Genomic DNA, 16,939 nt, shown 5'->3' on the forward strand with positions numbered 1-16,939 from the left:
GCACCACCCCTACACAGCTCTCCCCTCGCCTCCAGGCATGGTTCACCTCGCTCACACCACAACAGGCTCCGGCCCACCGGGGGTCCTGTCGGATGCCTGCGGCGACCCCGGGCGCCGGCGGGGGGCCCCAGCCGTGTGCCTCCAGGGCCGGGCCGGCGGAAGCGGCACCGGCGGCTGCGTGCGGCCATGGCCGGGAGGCGGCAGCCGCAGCAGGGGCGGGGAGAGGGCGCGGACGGGGGCGGGCGGGAGGCGGGCCCGGCGCTAGGCCCGGCCCGGCGCGGCGAGGGGCGGCGGGCGCTGCGCAGAGCCCGGCTCCCCTCGGCGACGGGCGGAAGGCCGGAGGGCGGCAGCGCCATGCCCGGCCCGGCAGTGCCGGGAGCGGCGGCGGGGCCCGTCCCCGACCCCGAGGAGAGCTACGATTTCCTCTTCAAGCTGGTGCTGATCGGGGACGCCAGCGTGGGCAAGACCTGCCTGGTGCAGCGCTTCAAAACCGGGGCCTTCGCCGAGCGGCAGGGCAGCACCATCGGCGTGGACTTCACCATGAAGAGCCTGGAGATCCAGGGCAAGCGGGTGAAGGTGAGGAGCGGGGCGACCGAGGGAGCCGCCCGGGCCCCTGCCGCTGCGGTTCCGGGGCTAGCGGCTCGCTCCCGGCCTGACACAGCCGCCGGGATGCCGGCGCGGCCGCCCGGCCCCGACCCGCTGCCGGAGGAGGAGGCAGCGGCGAGCGGGGCCGCCCCGTCTCGGGTCAGCCCCCGCCGCTCTCTCCGGTCGCGCTGCCTACTTGTCCAGCGCCGGGGCCGCCTTCCCGAGCAGCTCCCGCGGGCCGGGAGGGACCAAGCGCATCCATGAAGTGGTTGTGGTGGAGCAGGCTCACCCCAAGGCGGGCTGGCCCCCCGGCAGCACCCCCTGAGCACGGGGGAAGCCCCGCGGCACGGCGGGACGCAGCCCCCGCGGTGCCGAGCTGCGGTGCCGAGCTGCGGTGCCGAGCTGCGGTGCCGAGCTGCGGTGCCGAGCTGCGGTGCCGAGCTGCGGTGCCGAGCTGCGGTGCCGAGCTGCGGTGCCGAGCTGCGGTGCCGAGCTGCGGTGCCGAGCTGCGGTGCCGAGCTGCGGCAGCGCGCTCCCCAGGCAGGCTCCTGGCCGTGGTTTGTTTACCAGTCGGGAAGAAGCTCAGCTGGCCTGTCAGGTTTCCAGCAAGGGATGTGAAACTGGCAGGCCAGCTGAGAGAGGCTGGGGAGCGGTGTTTAAATTAGACACATGTAAAAGTTATCTTAAGGCACTGTTTAGAGAATGTCTCAGAAAGTGCAAGTTCTGTAGTTCTTCTCAAGGCAGAGCAAATCAGCCCCACGTTTGACTTCTCCTTTCTTATGCTGGAGAAGGCCAGCTAGTTGCAAGGGTTAGAAAGACGATAGGGCATTTTCCCAGTGGACTTCTTCACAGACTCCCAGTGGCACAGATCCCCTGCAGCATACTGGGCCTCTGAGCATAGAAGTGTGCTCCAACAGCAGGGGAAAAAGGCTGAAAGCACCTGTGGTTTGGAGGAGGTTCTGGGATAAATCCCTTCTCCAGCCCTCTTCTGAGCAGATTCATACAACTGTCCTTAGGGTTTAAAATCCATTTAGTGCAGTCACTGCCTGGGAAAGATGATAAAACTGTGAAGTGACAGACAAGTACAGTAACTGCAGTTGAATTTTGGTCTGTGTTTACCAAAGTAGATGTCAAAGTCCTTTATTGTCTCTTTCTTACAGATTAACTTTGCTGAGCAGAATATTAAACAGAGAAGGCTGCAGAGAATGGGAGAACTGAAGGCTCACAGTTTTTAGGAAAGGAGCAGGATTAGAAGCTCCACACCCAGCAGAGGTGTTTATTTTCTTGGCAGTTTTATACCTTTGCCTGTCATGTATAGTCAAGGTTTGCAGTTGAAGAGGAAACTTGGATTCTTCTCTGTTTGTGCTGTTGGTTCCAATATGGTGCTTTCTAGCAAGTGAGCTGTTAGAGGTGGGGTTTCTCCTTCCAGATTGAAACCTGGCTCCCTTTAAATGCCAGGCACATAGGAACTGGCCAGGGGTCTGTGCCACAGACTTCAGGAGTAGGGGAAGGTAAGCCCAAAAACCAAGCCAGACTTCCTAGGTGTGCTTGTCCTCTTGTCACTACTTACACCTGAAAATTCCTCTCTTCCAGTCTGTAGCAAAACCTGTGGGTTATTTCTATGTATTTTACCAAACAAAACCCCAATAACAACCCCCCCCCCCCCCCCCCCCCCCCCCCCAACCAAATAAAACAACAGACAAATAGGCAAATGCAGGCTCTTGGGGGCTTTAATTTTCTTTGGCTTGTTCTCAGCTCCCACTTCAGAAAAGATCAGGGATGCACAGACTGAAAAAGAGCATTTTCAGCATTACTTCAGGCAAATGAATCCAACACTGCTGCTGATCTACCTTACAGGTATTTTTGTTAGCTGCTGAGTCAGGGACACAGCTGGAATATGAAAACATTTGCTTGAAGGGTGGGTTTTTTTTCTGTTTGGTCTGTTCAGGTGTGGGTTGGATGGGAAGTGTAGCTCTCAGTCAGGCTTTTCCAGTTGGATTGAGGTTGCAGAGTGCTTCGTCTGGTCCAGGTTCAGCGTGAGAGAGGAAACACGAGATGAGGAGGCATTTTATTATCCTGTAGTGAGCTCCAATGTGAAGTAGGGAAGTTGGAGTGTGCTTTACAGATGTGCTTTTGGTGTGGTCATAGTGATTCTAGGAGGAGCACTTGAGCCATCCAAAGAGCTTGTGTCTTTACCCGTTAGTAAACAAGCCTGAGCATGTGCTCTGCCGGAGATGTTCTGTGCTGCTCATTGTTCCTGGCCCAGTCAGTGAGACAGGCTGCTTCAAAAGGGTTTCAGATAGATTTTTGGTTAGGATGCCTCAAATCAAGAGGTCTTCAGGACTGGTTTTAAATAAAAAGCATAAAATTTGACATTATAAAAAGGTTCTTCTCCCCTTCTACTCTGCCCTAGTGAGGCCCCACCTAGAGTATTGGATCCAGTCCTGGGCTCCCCAGCTCAAGAGGGACAGGGATCTGCTGGAAAGAGTCCAAGGGGGGGCTACAAGGATGCTGAAGAGACTGGAGCACTGCCTGATGAGGAGAGGCTGAGAGCCCTGGGGCTGTTTAGTCTGGAGAGGAGAAGACTGAGAGGGGATCTGATCAATGTCTATCAATATCTGAGGGCTGGGGGTCACAAAGGAAGGGGCAGGCATAGCCTCTGCTCACTTGTGCCCTGGGATAGGACAAGGGGCAATGGATGGAAACTCCAGCACAGGAGGTTCCACCTAAACATGAGGAACTTCCTTACTGTGAGGGTCCTAGAGCACTGGAACAGGCTCTGCAGAGGGGTTGTGGAGTCTGCTTCTCTGGAGCCTTTGCAGCCTTGTCTGGATGTGTTCCTGTGTGACCTGTGCTGGATTCTATGGTCCTGCTCTGGCAGGTGGTTGGATTGGAAGAGGTCCCTTCCAACCTCTAACATCCTCTGATCCTTACAAAAGCGTGCTGGGTGATGGTCTGTGCTGCTCCAATTTCACTGTGGGTTTGTGACAGTATTCTTCACAAGGTATGCACTTTGCTTTCTCTATAGCAAATGGTGCAGGAATGAGAAAATGCCCATTTTTATAATGTTTTATAAGTGTAGAAATTTCTTCAGAACAATAATGTGTACACAACAAGTCCCAAGGAGCTTCTCAGCACTGCTTGTTGTCTGAGCTTCATTTTCAGTCAGGCTAAAGCTAGGGTTCCAACACCACGGAGTGAGAGTGGATGAAACGCTCATTTTGTGGCTGAAACCAACAGTTTAAGGTTAATTGTGTCCCATTCTGTTTAAAACTTCAAATGTTGTCATCACAGTTACATAATGTTTCTGAAATAGGCTGCCCAGGGAGGTGGTGGAGTTGCCATCCCTGGAGCTGTTCAAGAAGCTGTAGGTGTGCTGCTTCAGGATATGGTTCAGTGGTTGTGGTAGTTGGGTTATGGTGGGGCTTGATGATCTTAAAGGCCTTTTCCAACCTTAGTGATTCTATGATTTGGAGGCCAAGGAGTTTAAGTCTCTCTTTCTCTTGATGCACTTTTGTTGGATAGGGAAAAGAAGCGTCTTGGGATGGTGAAGGTTAAGGTTCTGCAGGTATCTTTTCCTTCTAACTACAGGCTTTCCTGGCACCTTAAAGCTATACTCTTTTAAGTGTCTCACATGATATTTCATACAGTACTGCTTCACCAGCTGCTGAAGCTGACTAAACTTCATGTATAGAGACATCAGGAGTTGAGAAAGAAGCTGTTCAGGGACAGTCCTGGTAACTGAAGCTGATGTCTTAAGCCTGCAGAGATTTAGCACTCCAGAGAAGAATAATACATTAGGGTGTCTGTGCCAGCCAGTCTTTTGTTGCTCTTCTTGTTCTTTCAGATCTCCAGTTGCAATCTGAGGTGCTGTCCAGTAGGATTCTACAGACCAGTTGCCTCTGGGACAGGCTGTTGTGAGCCACGTGCTCCTGGAGGCATTGGAGCTAGAGGGCAGGGTGTGTGGCAGGAGCCAAGCAGGGATTTGGCAGATCTAGTGCACTTACTTCTAATGGCACTTCAAAGTCAAAGCTACCAGTTGATGACCACCTTGACTTATCACAAAGGCTAATTATGACCAGCATGCACCTAGAGTTTACCCCCTTCACCTTTATGAAATGTCTGCAGTCAATCTTCATTTCAGTCTTGTTCAACAGCATCAACAGGGACCTGGAGGAAGGCACAGAGATGACCCTCAGCTAGTTTGCTGCTGATACCAAACTGGGAGGAGTGGGTGACAGCCCATCAGGCTGTGCTGCCATCCAGTATGACCTGGATAGGCTGGAGAGCTCTGTGGAGGGGAAACTCATGAAGTTCAGCAAAGGCGAGTGTAGGGTCCTGCACCTGGGGATGAATAAACTTCTGCATCAGTACAGGTGAGGGATTGACCTGCTGGAAAGCAGCTTCACAGAGAAGGACCTGGAAGTGCTGGTGGGCAACAAGTTCATCATCAGCCATCGTGTGACCAAGAAGGTGCATCGAAAAGAGTGTGCTCAGCAGGTTGAGAGAGGTTCTTCTCCCCCTCTACTGTGTCCTAATGAAGCCACATGTGGAGTACAGGGTCCAGTTCTGGGTTCCCCAGTTCAAGAGAGACAGGAAACTACTGGAGAGAGTCCAGCAGTAGCTACAAAGCTGCTGAGAGGCCTGGAGCATCTCTGTGAGGAGGAAAGGCTGAGAGCCTTGGGGCTGTTGAGCCTGGAGAAGAGCAGCCCCAGAGGGGATCTGAGTAATGCTCAGCAAGAGCTAAAGAGTGGGGGGCAAGAGGATGGGGCTAGAATGTTCCCAGTGGTGCCCAGTGACAGGAGAAGGGGTAATGGGCACTGGAGGTTCCACCTAAACACCATGAAAAAATTCTTTGGTGTGGGGGTGCTGGAGTCCTGGAGGAGGTTGTGGAGACTCCTACTCTGGAGAGATTCCCAACCCAGCTGGATGTTGGGATCTTGGGCAGCCTGCTGTGGGTGATCCTGCTTTAGCAGGGGAAGTTGGACTGGATGATTTCCAGAGGTCCCTTCCAACCCCCACTTCTATAAACCAGATCCTTCTTAGCTTGCTGCATCCTGGAGTACAGGCTGTAGTTCCCAAAGGTTGTCATTGTTGACTGAATGCTTAGTATTATAGTCCTATTGATTAAACAATTGCTTGGTCTTTGAGTGATAGAAAGAACCTGGCAAACAGGACAAAAAAGGTTTTGTAATTCTTACATCACTGTAAGAAAAGATAAACTGCTGGAGCTAAGATTTTAGAGAATGATAGGCAAGGACATTCCTAAGTCCATGAGTTGTGGTCAGTAATAAAATTCCTCTCTTTTTTTTTAATACTCTTTTTTTCCTTTTCTTTTCTTTTTTGATGAGTTCCCTCCTGTGAACTGAGAAATCAGTTTGGTGTCTTTATTATCACAGAATTGTCAGGGTTGGAAGGGACCATCCAGTTCCAACCCCACTGCCATGGGCAGGGACACCTCACACTACAGCAGGATGCTCACAGCCACATCCAGCCTGGCTGCAAAAACCTCCAGGCAGGAGGCTTCCACCACCTCCCTGGGCAACCTGTGCCAGTCTCACACTACCCTCATGAGGAAAAACTTCTTCCTGACATCCAATCTGAATCTACCCATTTCTAGTTTTGCTCCATCCCCCCAAGTCCTGTCTCTCTCTGACACCCTCAAAAGTCCCTCCCCAGCTTTCTTGGAGCCCCCTTCAGATACTGGAAGGCCACAAGAAGGTCTCCTCCAAGCCTTCTCCAGGCTGAACAGCCCCAACTCCCTCAGTCTGTCCTCAGAGCAGAGCAGCTCCAGCCCTCTGCTCATCCTTGTGGCCCTTCTCTGGACACCTTCCAGCACCTTCAGATCCTTCCTGGAGCAGAGGCTCCAGAACTGGACACAGAGCTCCAGGTGGGGTCTCAGCAGAGTGGAGCAGAGGGAGAGAATCACCTCCCTCGACCTGCTGGCCACACTTCTTAATGCAGCCTAGGATGTGATTGGCTTTCTGGGCTGCAAGTGCTCACTGCTGGCTCCTGTTGAGCTTCGCCTCCCCCAGCACCCCCAAGGCCTTTTCTTCAGGGCTGCTCTCAAGCCAGTCCCTGCCCAGCCTATAGCAGTGCCTGGGATTGCCCTGACCCAGCTGCAGGACCCTGCACTTGGTCTTGTTGAACCTCATGAGGTTGTCATGGGCTCACCTCTCCAGCCTGTCAAGGTCCTTCTGGATGGCATCCAGCGTGTCTGCTGCACCACACAGCTTGGTCTCATCAGCAAACCTGGTGAGGGTGCACAACTTTGTGTTGTCATTTCATAGTGGTTTACATACAAGGAGTATTTTTTTCCCTTCATGCCATAGTTTTCCCCTCTCACTGTATCCCTTGGAAAGCAGCAGGAGAGAAGAACACTTGGAAACAAACACATTCCTTTTCTCACAGACACTTCTTTCTGGCTCATTGCACTTCTTAATTTACAAGCTTTTTCAGCCCCTATGATAGCAAGATCCTTGGCTTTTATTCAGCCCTCAGGGCTGTAACTATATTGCTTTCAGAAGGGCCCACAGTGTTATGTGCCAGTATCTGGCCAAAATGCAAGGAACTGTAGAATCATAGAATTGTTTTGTGTGGAAAAGGCCTCCAAGATCCTCCACTCCAACCATTCTCTAGCTCTGCCAAGTCTGAAGCTAAAAACCATGACCCTCAGCACCACAGCTCGACCTCCTTGAAGCCACTCCAGGGATGGTGATGCAACCACCTCCCTCACCAGTGTTTGAGAACCTTTCAGGGACGAAGTTTCTTCTAATGTCCAACCTAAACCTCCCCTGGTGCAACTTGAGAGCATTCCCTCTCATCCTATCACTTGGTAGAAGAGACCATCCCCCACCTGGCTCCAACCATCTTTCAGGGAGTCTCTATTTAAAGGCAGGTACCAGCTACAGGAGGAGCTTAGAATAGAATAAGAATATTATAGAATTGACCAGGTTGGAAAAGACCTCTGAGATCAGAGGCTTCTTTATTGCTGCTGGTGATGTTCTTGTTGATGCAGCCCAGCATCCCGTTGACTTTCAGTGGCTGTGTAATTAGTGTCAACCCTTTCCAACAAAAGGCAAGTGCCTGTTTTTCAGTTCCATCAGTGAGTTAACATCTGTGGTGAATCAGGTTAACAGGTGCTAGTTTCAGTGCAGGGAGAGGCCAAGGGTGTGTGGCTGGAATGGCAAGGCTTTGATGGCAGCATTGTCTTCATTTGGCTGCAGTAAGTCATTAAACCATGCCTGAATGTGACTGGCTTTCCTCTGGAGCAAAGAGGCAGCACTTGCCTGGCACCTTCAGCCAGCAGAATTGCTGGGAGCAGCAGCTAACAGGTCATAGGATGTTAGGGGTTGGAAGGGACCTTCGAAGATCATTGAGTCCAACCCTCCTGCCATAGCAGGACCATAGAATCCAGCACAGGTCACACAGGAACCACATCCAGATGGGTCTGGAAAGTCTCCAGAGAAGGAGACTCCACAACCTCTCTGGGCAGCCTGTTCCAGTACTCTGGGACTTTCACAGTGAAGAAGTTCCTCCTCATGTTGAGGTGGAACCTCCTGTGCTGGAGTTTATCTCCATAGGTCTGTCAGTTGGTGTCTTTGTTTGCAAGGAAATTATCTGCTGGTGGGTCTAACACATATTGTTTTCTGAGCAATAAAAGCAAACCCACAAGGAACTGAAGATCATGTGAAAAGAGGAGTGACAAGTGCCTGAGGGAAAGAGCTTAACTAGAGGATGTGGGCTGGGTGGAGCTCTTCATAAGGTCAGATCTGTGGTCTGTGCTGGTCCCAGCAGGATACTCAGGGCTTCAGCAACTCTTTACCTTCAGACCTGTGAACATCACAGACATTCCTGCTCAAGTGAAACATGTGGGGGGATCAACATTTTCCTGTGAGATCTGTGAGATTGTTTTCTGCTGTGTGATCTTGATGGTGACATTTTGGGTTGCTCCAAGACTGTGGATATTGGGGAAGACCAGAGAAAGACAAATACCATACTTCTCTTCAGAAAGGGTAAGAGATCCTGGGAGCTACAGACTACTCAGATTTGTTTTGGTAACTGGGAGAATGCTTGAACAATTCTGCCTGGAAGAATTAAATTTTAACCCCACTAAGAGCAGGCAGTTGGCTTTGTCACCTCCATAGATCTGTCCCCACCTCAACAATCCTATGATTCTATGAATCAGAATCACAGAATCACCAAGACTGGAAGAGACCTCAAAGATCATCAGGTCCAACCTGTCACCACAGACCTCATAACTAAACCATGGCTCCAAGTGCCACATCCAATCCCTTTTTGAACACCTCCAGGGACAGTGACTCCACCACCTCCCTGGGCAGCACATCCCAATGGTCAATTACTCTTTTTATGAAGAACTTCTTCCTAACATCCAGCCTAAACCTCCCCTGGTGCAGCTTGAGACTGTGTCCCCTTGTTCTGGTGCTGGGTGCCTGGGAGAAGAGACCATCCCCCACCTGGCTACAGCCTCCCTTCAGCTAGTTGTAGACAGCAAGAAGGTCTCCCCTGAGCCTCCTCTTCTCCAGGCTAAGCAACCCCAGCTCCCTCAGCCTCCCCTCACAGGGCTGTGCTCAAGGCCTCTCCCCAGCCTTGTTGCCCTTCTCTGGACACCTTCACGTCTCTTAAAGTCCTTCCTAAACTGAGGGGCCCAGAACTGGACACAGGACTCAAGGTGTGGCCTAACCAGTGCAGAGTACAGGGGCACAATGACTTCCCTGCTCTTGCTGGCCACACCATTTCTGATGCGAGCCAGGATGCCATTGGCCTTCATGGCCACCTGGGCACACTGCTGGCTTATGTTCAGGCAGGTGTCAATCAGCACCCCCAGGTCCCTCTCTGTTTGGCAGCTCTCCAGCCACTCTGACCCCAGCCTGTAGCTCTGCATGGGGTTGCCATGGCCAAAGTGCAGCCCCTGGCACTTGGATTTGTTGAATGCCATCCTGTTGGACTCTGCCCATCTGTCCAGTCGGTCGAGGTCCCTCTGCAGAGCCCTTCTGCCCTCTAACTGACCAACATCTCCAAAGTTGGTGTGATCTGCAAATTTGCTGATGACTGACTCAATCCCCTCATCCAGATCATCAATGAAGATATTAAAGAGCATGGGGCCTAGCACTGGTCCCTGGGGGACTCCACTAGTGACTGGCTGCCAGGTGGATGTGGCACCATTCACCACCACTCTCTGGGCTCGGCCCTAAAAAAGAAGCCACCATGTACTTACACAGAGGCTTTCAAAATTCAGTGTACAGCACAAGGCCCAGGACTGGCTTGCTCAGTCACTCTGCAGGTATATCACTTTTAAACCACGTGAGAAGTGGGAGCTAAGCCATTATTTTTGTTTGTTTGTTTTAATTTAAAGGGTTTGGTAATTCTTCTGTAGGCACAGAATCGCTCATGCCTTTCCCAAGAGTTAGGTAATTATCAGGAGCCTTGTTCTGTACTTAATAGAATAGAATAGAACAGAATTAACCAGGTTGGAAGAGACCTTTGAGATCATCAATTCCAACCCCATCACCCAACACCATCTAATCAACTAAACCATGGCACCAAGCACCCCATCCAGGCTCTTCCTAAACACCTCCAGTGATGGTGACTCCACCACCTCCCTGGGCAGCACATCCCAATGGCCAATAACTCTTCCTATGAAAGCAATGAGGTTTCAAACTAGGTAACAGACACAAAGGTCTAGGGGGAAACTTGAGAACAGAAGGGATCATACCTAAACCTGCCATGAGCTTCCTTGTCTCTGCTAATTGGCTGCTGACTGCTTTAAATGAGGATCTGTTGCATTGGTAAGCTTTGCTTCGTGGTTTTCTGAGGCCATCACAGCCCTTTTCTGGGAAAACTTGCCAGGCCTGGCCAGTCCCTTTCCATTGGATTGATTGTTTTTAGGCTGTACATCATTCGGGATCTAAATGCTTGGTTAGAAGCAGGCTGTGATCTTCCAATGGAAAGCAAGCTGCCGTTCAAATGTGCAGCAGAGTCAGAAGACACAAACAAAATGTTCATGTGCAAAAGAAATGGGAAAATGATTCCCTGTCATTTGGTATAAAATGAAATATCCCTGGTGCACTGAGTGGAGTTGTTGTCAGCTCTTCAAAACAAAGAGGTTCAGAGGGAAGGGAAATAATGCAGAACAGATCCACAGCACGGGAAGACTAGGCAGCGCCAGGAGTGCTTGCTTGTGCCCTGTCTTCAGTTAAGAGGAGCTGCAGGATACAAGGAATGGCCCCAAAAGATGAGCAGGCATCTTCCCTTTATTGCTCAGGGAGAGAAGTGAAGGTGCAAGAGTTAAAATCCATAAAAAAGGAAATTCTTTGGTTTGCTTGCTACTGTATGTTGAGGCCAAGAGCTCTGGAAGATTCAAAAAGGATCGGAGATTTATATGGAGGGTGAGAACATCCACTGTTGCTTCAGGTTGAAGGCTCCTGGAATATCAGCTGTCATCTTCTAGGACCTTAGACAACCTAGAAAACAAGAGGATAGAAAAAGAAATGTTCCCTGTGAGTAGGATATTGTTTGTCCAGTCTTGAGTTACTTGGCTTCTTCCTCTGGAACATCTACTTCAAGGAACTGAAACCTTGACACTAAACTCAGAGTTCTAATGTTGCTGAATTTAGGGATAAATAAGTGAGCAGAGCATGGCTTCCTCCTTGCCCAGATGTCATGCCTGTTCTACCACCTGGAAAGGGACAGGTGGTGAGGCTGACTAGGCCTCCAGCTGGCTTTATTGAAACCTAGAACTACCAGCATCTCCTTGATGCATTCTTTCATACCAGTGCTCTCAGATGATACTACCACATCCTGCTCCAGCTGCCCCTGCAGCAGAGCTGGCAAAGCCACCTCAGCACTGCAGACAATATGCTAGCAAAACCCCAGTTCTAGTTTCAGTGACATGCTTAATGATGAGCTGCAGTGGCCTGGCCATGGCCTGACATAGCCCTAGACATTGTGATCCTGGGCAGTCTGCTCTGGGTGACCTTCCTTTAGCAGGGGCTTGGACTAGATCATCCCCAGAGGTCCCTTCCAGCCCCACCAGTCTGAGATTCTGGGATTCTGTAACACCTCATTCTATCTACACTGCTAGAGGAGGTGACAAAGAGATAGTGCTGGGTACACAAGCAATGATTTCATCATTTACCACAGGAGGATGCATCAGAGCTCACCTGGAGGGACCAGCTGATACAGGTATAAACTCTGGGCAGCCAAGGGCCAATGGTTTCTCCAGTGTATGTTCTTGAATGATGAACAAAGGAGTAGGAAAACGTGATGCCAGAAAGTGTTGCCACAATAAGGGAGATTGAGAGCAAGGCTGTTGAGTCAAGTCCTATATTTGGATTAGAAATGGGTAGATTCAGATTGGATGTTAGGAAGAAGTTGTTCCCCATGAGGGTGGTGAGAGACTGGCACAGGTTGCCCAGGGAGGTGGTGGAAGCCTCATCCCTGGAGGTTTTTAAGGTCAGGCTGGATGTGGCTCTGAGCAACCTCATCTAATATGAGGTGTCCCTGGCCATGGCATGGGGGTTGGAACTAGATGATCCTTGAGGTCCCTTCCAACACTGACAATTCTGTGATTCTCTGATTTGGAAGTCTTTGCTAGCCAGTGGCTCACTGGGAGCAAGGCTGTTGAGTGAAGTCCTGTCTTTGGTTTTGGAAGTCCTTGCTAGGCAGTCTGACTGAGAGCAAGGCTGTTGAGTGAGGTCCTGTCTTTGGTTTTGGAAGTCCTTGCTAGCCAGTGGCTCACTGGGAGCAAGGCTGTTGAGTGAGGTCCTGTCTTTGGTTTTGGAAGTCCTTGCTAGCCAGTGGCTCACTGGGAGCAAGGCTGTTGAGTGAGGTCCTGTCTTTGGTTTTGGAAGTCCTTGCTAGGCAGTGTCTGAAGGTGTGCTGTTTGTGATTTAGCTGCAGATCTGGGACACGGCTGGCCAGGAGCGGTTCCGAACCATCACCCAGAGTTACTACCGCAGCGCCAACGGAGCCATCCTGGCCTACGACATCAGCAAGAGAGGCTCCTTCCTGTCCATCCCTCGCTGGATCGAGGATGTCAGGAAGTATGCCGGATCCAACATAGTCCAGTTGCTGATTGGTGAGTTCAGAGCCTTCACAGCAACCACTGCACGTTCCTGTGTGGCCAGGTTGGCTGCAGTGCTTGTCTAAGATGGCTGGGAGCTGTACTTCCTGGTTGAAGTTAAGATGTCTGTAATAGATCCAACTGGAAATGTTCCCAGTGTTGGAGGGGTTCTTTATTAGAAAGAGCTGGTTCATCAGAACTGAAAGGCTTTGTTTTGTTTAACTTCTCATAAGAAATAGCTTTGTATCAGAAACCAGCTGTGAGTCCTTTGTGTCTTAACTCCATGGAGAATTGGGCACCCAAGGTTTCCAGGTTCTGAGGCACAGTTGCTGTGGAGCTGCTCTCATGTTAAGGACCAGGCTGAGAGAGTTGGGGCTGTTCAGCCTGGAATACAGAAGGCTCTGGGGAAACCTTAGGGCCACCTTCCAGTACCTGAAGGGGGCTACAGGAGAGCTGGGGGGGCACTTTTTACAAAGGCTTGTAGCAATAGGACAAGGGGCAATGATTTTGACCTAGAGCAGGGTAGATTTTGCTTGGATGTCAGGAAGTTCTACACTATGAGGGCAGTGGAGCACTGGGACAGGTTGCCCAGGGAGGTGGTGGAGGCCCCATCCCTGGAGACATTTAAGGTCAGGCTTGATGAGGCTTTGAGCAACTTGGTCTAGTTGCAGAGGTCCCTGCTGACTGCAGGGGGCTTGGACTAGATAACCTTTAGAGGCCCCTTCCAACCCAAACCGGCCTGTGATTCTGTGACGATAAATGACTCTGCTGTTTCTTTTTCTTCCAGGAAACAAGTCTGACCTAAGTGACCTTCGAGAGGTTCAGCTGGAAGAAGCTCAGAGCCTGGCTGAACACTATGATAATATTATTTGTGCCATAGAGACCTCTGCGAAAGACTCCAGCAATGTGGAGGAGGCCTTTGTGAAGATGGCGACGGAGCTGATGCTGAGGCACGGGGGCCCTGTGTTCAGTGAGAAGAACACTGACAGCATCAAGCTTGACAGCAAGGACGTTGTGGAAGGCTGGGGGTGTGGCTGCTGATAGGAGCTAGGTGATGTCCCTAACTTTACTGGAATTTAGATGGTGCTTCACCCTAATGCTGAGTAGCACGGTAGCCATATTCTCCTCCTCCTGTGAAACCAGCAATTTTGTAGACGTTAGACACAATCCTGTTTGCTTTGGTGTCTTATTTTTAAAAAGGGACTCTTGAGAGGTAGTCCTAAAAGTCAAACCCTCTGAGAAACTTACTCAACATTTGCCCCCCCCACCATTTCCTTTTCTGTAACCTTCATACAGAAGTGGAGGAAACGACTCGGAACTGGTGATGTGGCGGGGGGGGAGACAGATGGTTGAGGAAGGGACTGATGCACACCCAAAGTTCTGAAGTATTTACTGTGGCACTGTTGGCAAAAGAGGTCACTTTTGGGCTGGGCAAACCCTGGCAGTGTCTCTTTAACCCCTTGGCGCTCCCCCCAAGGAGCAGAAAGTGGCAGTGTCTTTGACAAAGATATTGCAAGTGTCACACCACCTTGATTGTGGGACCAAATAGCAGTCACCTATCCTGGGGCATATGGATTGCTGGTTCATATGGAACAGGCCCAGGTGGGGAACCTCCTCTCAGGTTTTGTCAGGGTTTTCTGAAGCTATCATTTTAAAGAGAAGCAAACTCACCCTGAGCAGTATCTCATGGCTGGCGTCAAGCAGGACGTGGTTGCTTTGAATACACAGCCTTGGGGGAGAGGGTAGATGCATTTCAACTGTTCTTCTTTGCACTCTTTTCCAAGTGGGTGTCACTGAGTTTTTCCCCTGAGGTCTCTTAATTCCATTCCACAACTCAAGACCTACACCACTGGAAAGAGGAACTGGAGAAACCTTGAACTGGCTGGTGGCTGTGATCTGCCATGTGCCTGGTGGTCACGCACAGGGTTCATTTGACTTTGTTACCAGTCTATCGCTCAAGTGGCAGAAGTGGATGTGGGGTTTGGTTTGGTTTCTTTTTTAAACCATCTCTTTAAATACAATCTGGGCACATACTGGGAAAGATGACCTTAACTAGCTGAAAACTGCATGCACTGCAACTTCCTGGCTGTAAGAAACCCCAGTGTCTTTCGGAGCGATTGCCTCCCAACTTTGTACTCGACTGCTTCCCTCTCCTGATCACAAGTTGCCAGTTGCTTTTCATTTCCTGAAAACATTCAACAGGAAAAGTCTTTTCTCTGTTAATCAAAGGTCAACAGGAAAAATCAGTAAAAGAGATTTCAGAATTCAGCCTCATCCAGTTGTCTTTCAGATTTGGCTCTGCATTCTGTGCTGAGGATGCTGGTGGCAGCAAGCACTTTACAAAACTGGACTTGCAGAGGGAGCAAAAGCAGGATTCTTTTAAACTCTGCAGTTAAATCAAAGGTGTTCAGAAGTGACAAGTGTTTTTTGCAGTCCTGATACTTGGAAGGAGTATCAGGACTCCAAAGCAGCCACTTAAAGTGAAGCCACTTGTCCCTTTTGAAAACCTTGGTCAAAAAGAGCCTGGACTAGGTTGCTACTGGGGCTCTGCCAGGTTCTAGCCATTCATCATATCCAGTGTCATGAAATCAGGAAGATTTGAGAAAGGGCTAATGGATCCTAACTTCAACACTCTTCATCTTCCTGCAGAAAAGCATTCTCAGGTCTTTCTGGGGTTTTAAACCACGGGGTGGGTAGCTGAGGACTCACGTGCACTCCACAGCCTGTTGGCTTCTAACCTAGGGGGTTAGAGTTCAGCTTTTGTAGGTGTGAGTGGAAGGGCTTTACATTTTTTCAGTGAGTATAGTTTTGACAATTTCATGTTCTATATGGAGGGGCAGGTGGGCTTGCAGTACTCAGTAGTATTTTGGGATAGTTTTCCGGGACATTCCCAGCTCTCCTGCATCCAAAGATAAAAGGCAGTAAGTGTCCAGGCAGCAGCTGAAAATGAGACTAGTCTGCTGATCACTAGTCTGAGACTAGTGACCAGCAAACCCTTTTCTTTGCTCTCAGGAGACAGTCCAAGCCAAAACTCAGTCCTGGTGACTGTTTTTCCTCCTGGTTAGATGCTCCTTTTGGAAACAGTACTAGGAAACACCTGACTTTATGTCATGACATCTGTAGGTCAGAGCCCTGCAGTTCTTTGTGCCTGAACACAGCCCCTCAGATAAGCTCAGCCTCCCATTGTTTGCAGGATTAGTGCCAAAATATTTAAGCCATGCTGATAAAAATTGACACTGGTTGAAGAGCAGTGTTGCTACTGCTCAGACTGAACTCACTAGTTTACATAATAACTCTTCTCAAAACTGGAGCAAGATGCAAAATGAAGATAAATCCTGCTTCTAAGGCAGTCAGTGACTGTTTTTAGAGTAGATGGAGACCTGAGGGATGATTGATCCATTTACTTAGTGCTGAGGTTTGTTTAGTAAACAAGCAGAACTGGAGCAAGCAGCAGACTTCCTGACTCACCCCCATAGATCTCATCAGCTAGGCTTGAGGGGCTGGAGTCTTGTCTGCAGGTTGGTCTCTTTCAGTCAGTAAACATAAGATACGGTGTCAGTGATTTTGTTCACTCTGCTTGCAAATGAAGGCACTGATTCAGTTGGATTTCTTTTGCTGCAGCAGACTATGACTATGGTTTTCAGTCAGCTTTCTCCTCTAACTCTAGCTCTTTCATGTTGTTACAAGGCTGCTTGCCCTGTCTAACCCAACAAAAGGGAGCAAAGAAATAGACTGAAGAGCTGGCTGGTTATTTTCAGGATAGCAACAGTGCTTGGGCTGTCCTTAGGAAAAGACTGGTGTAATTTCCAAACCCTTTCTGTCTCTGCTAGTATAGAATCACAGAATCATTTCAGTTGGAAAACCCTTTAAGATCATCCAGCCCAACCATTCTCTAACTCTGCCAAGTCTGAGGCTAAACCATGACCCTCAGCACCACAGCTCAGCCTCTGAAACTCCTCCAGGGATGGAGATTCAACCACCCCCCTGGGCAGCCTGTGCCAGCTTTTGAAAGCCAGGGAAGCCTCACCTGGTACAACTTGAGGCCATTTCCTCTCATCTTAGCACTTGTTACTAGGGAGAAGAGACAATAACACAACAACTCCCGCCTCACTCCAACCTCTTCTCAGGGAGTTGTAGAGCGCAATGAGGTCTTCCCTGAAACTTTTCTCCAGCCTAAACACCCCCAGTTCCCTCAGCCACTCCTCACCAGCCCTGTTGTCCAGACCCTTCACCAGCTTTGTTGCCCTTCTCTGGACCTCCTCCAGCACC

The 16,939-nt window shown here is 50.1% G+C and overlaps 1 protein-coding gene across 1 annotated transcript; it reads left to right on the forward strand.

The window, feature by feature from the left end:
- The first annotated feature begins 265 nt into the window (after positions 1 to 265).
- Positions 266 to 15,116, forward strand: RAB43 (RAB43, member RAS oncogene family). The gene is made up of 3 exons (XM_054166482.1): positions 266 to 576; positions 12,502 to 12,685; positions 13,458 to 15,116. Exons 1-3 carry the CDS (start codon positions 355 to 357, stop codon positions 13,709 to 13,711), a joined length of 660 nt encoding a protein of 219 aa, XP_054022457.1. The 5' UTR covers positions 266 to 354; the 3' UTR covers positions 13,712 to 15,116.
- The last annotated feature ends 1,823 nt before the right edge of the window (positions 15,117 to 16,939 follow it).

This window comes from Dryobates pubescens, chromosome 1 (genome assembly GCF_014839835.1).
Source record: "Dryobates pubescens isolate bDryPub1 chromosome 1, bDryPub1.pri, whole genome shotgun sequence".
NCBI lineage: Eukaryota > Metazoa > Chordata > Aves > Piciformes > Picidae > Dryobates > Dryobates pubescens.

Coding starts and splice junctions, on each gene's coding strand:
- RAB43 (XM_054166482.1), top strand. CDS start 355: ATGCCCGGCCCGGCAGTGCCGGGAGCGGCGGCGGGGCCCGTCCCCGAC. Junction 577..12,501: donor TCCAGGGCAAGCGGGTGAAG/GTGAGGAGCGGG, acceptor TTTGTGATTTAG/CTGCAGATCTGGGACACGGC. Junction 12,686..13,457: donor CATAGTCCAGTTGCTGATTG/GTGAGTTCAGAG, acceptor TTTTTCTTCCAG/GAAACAAGTCTGACCTAAGT.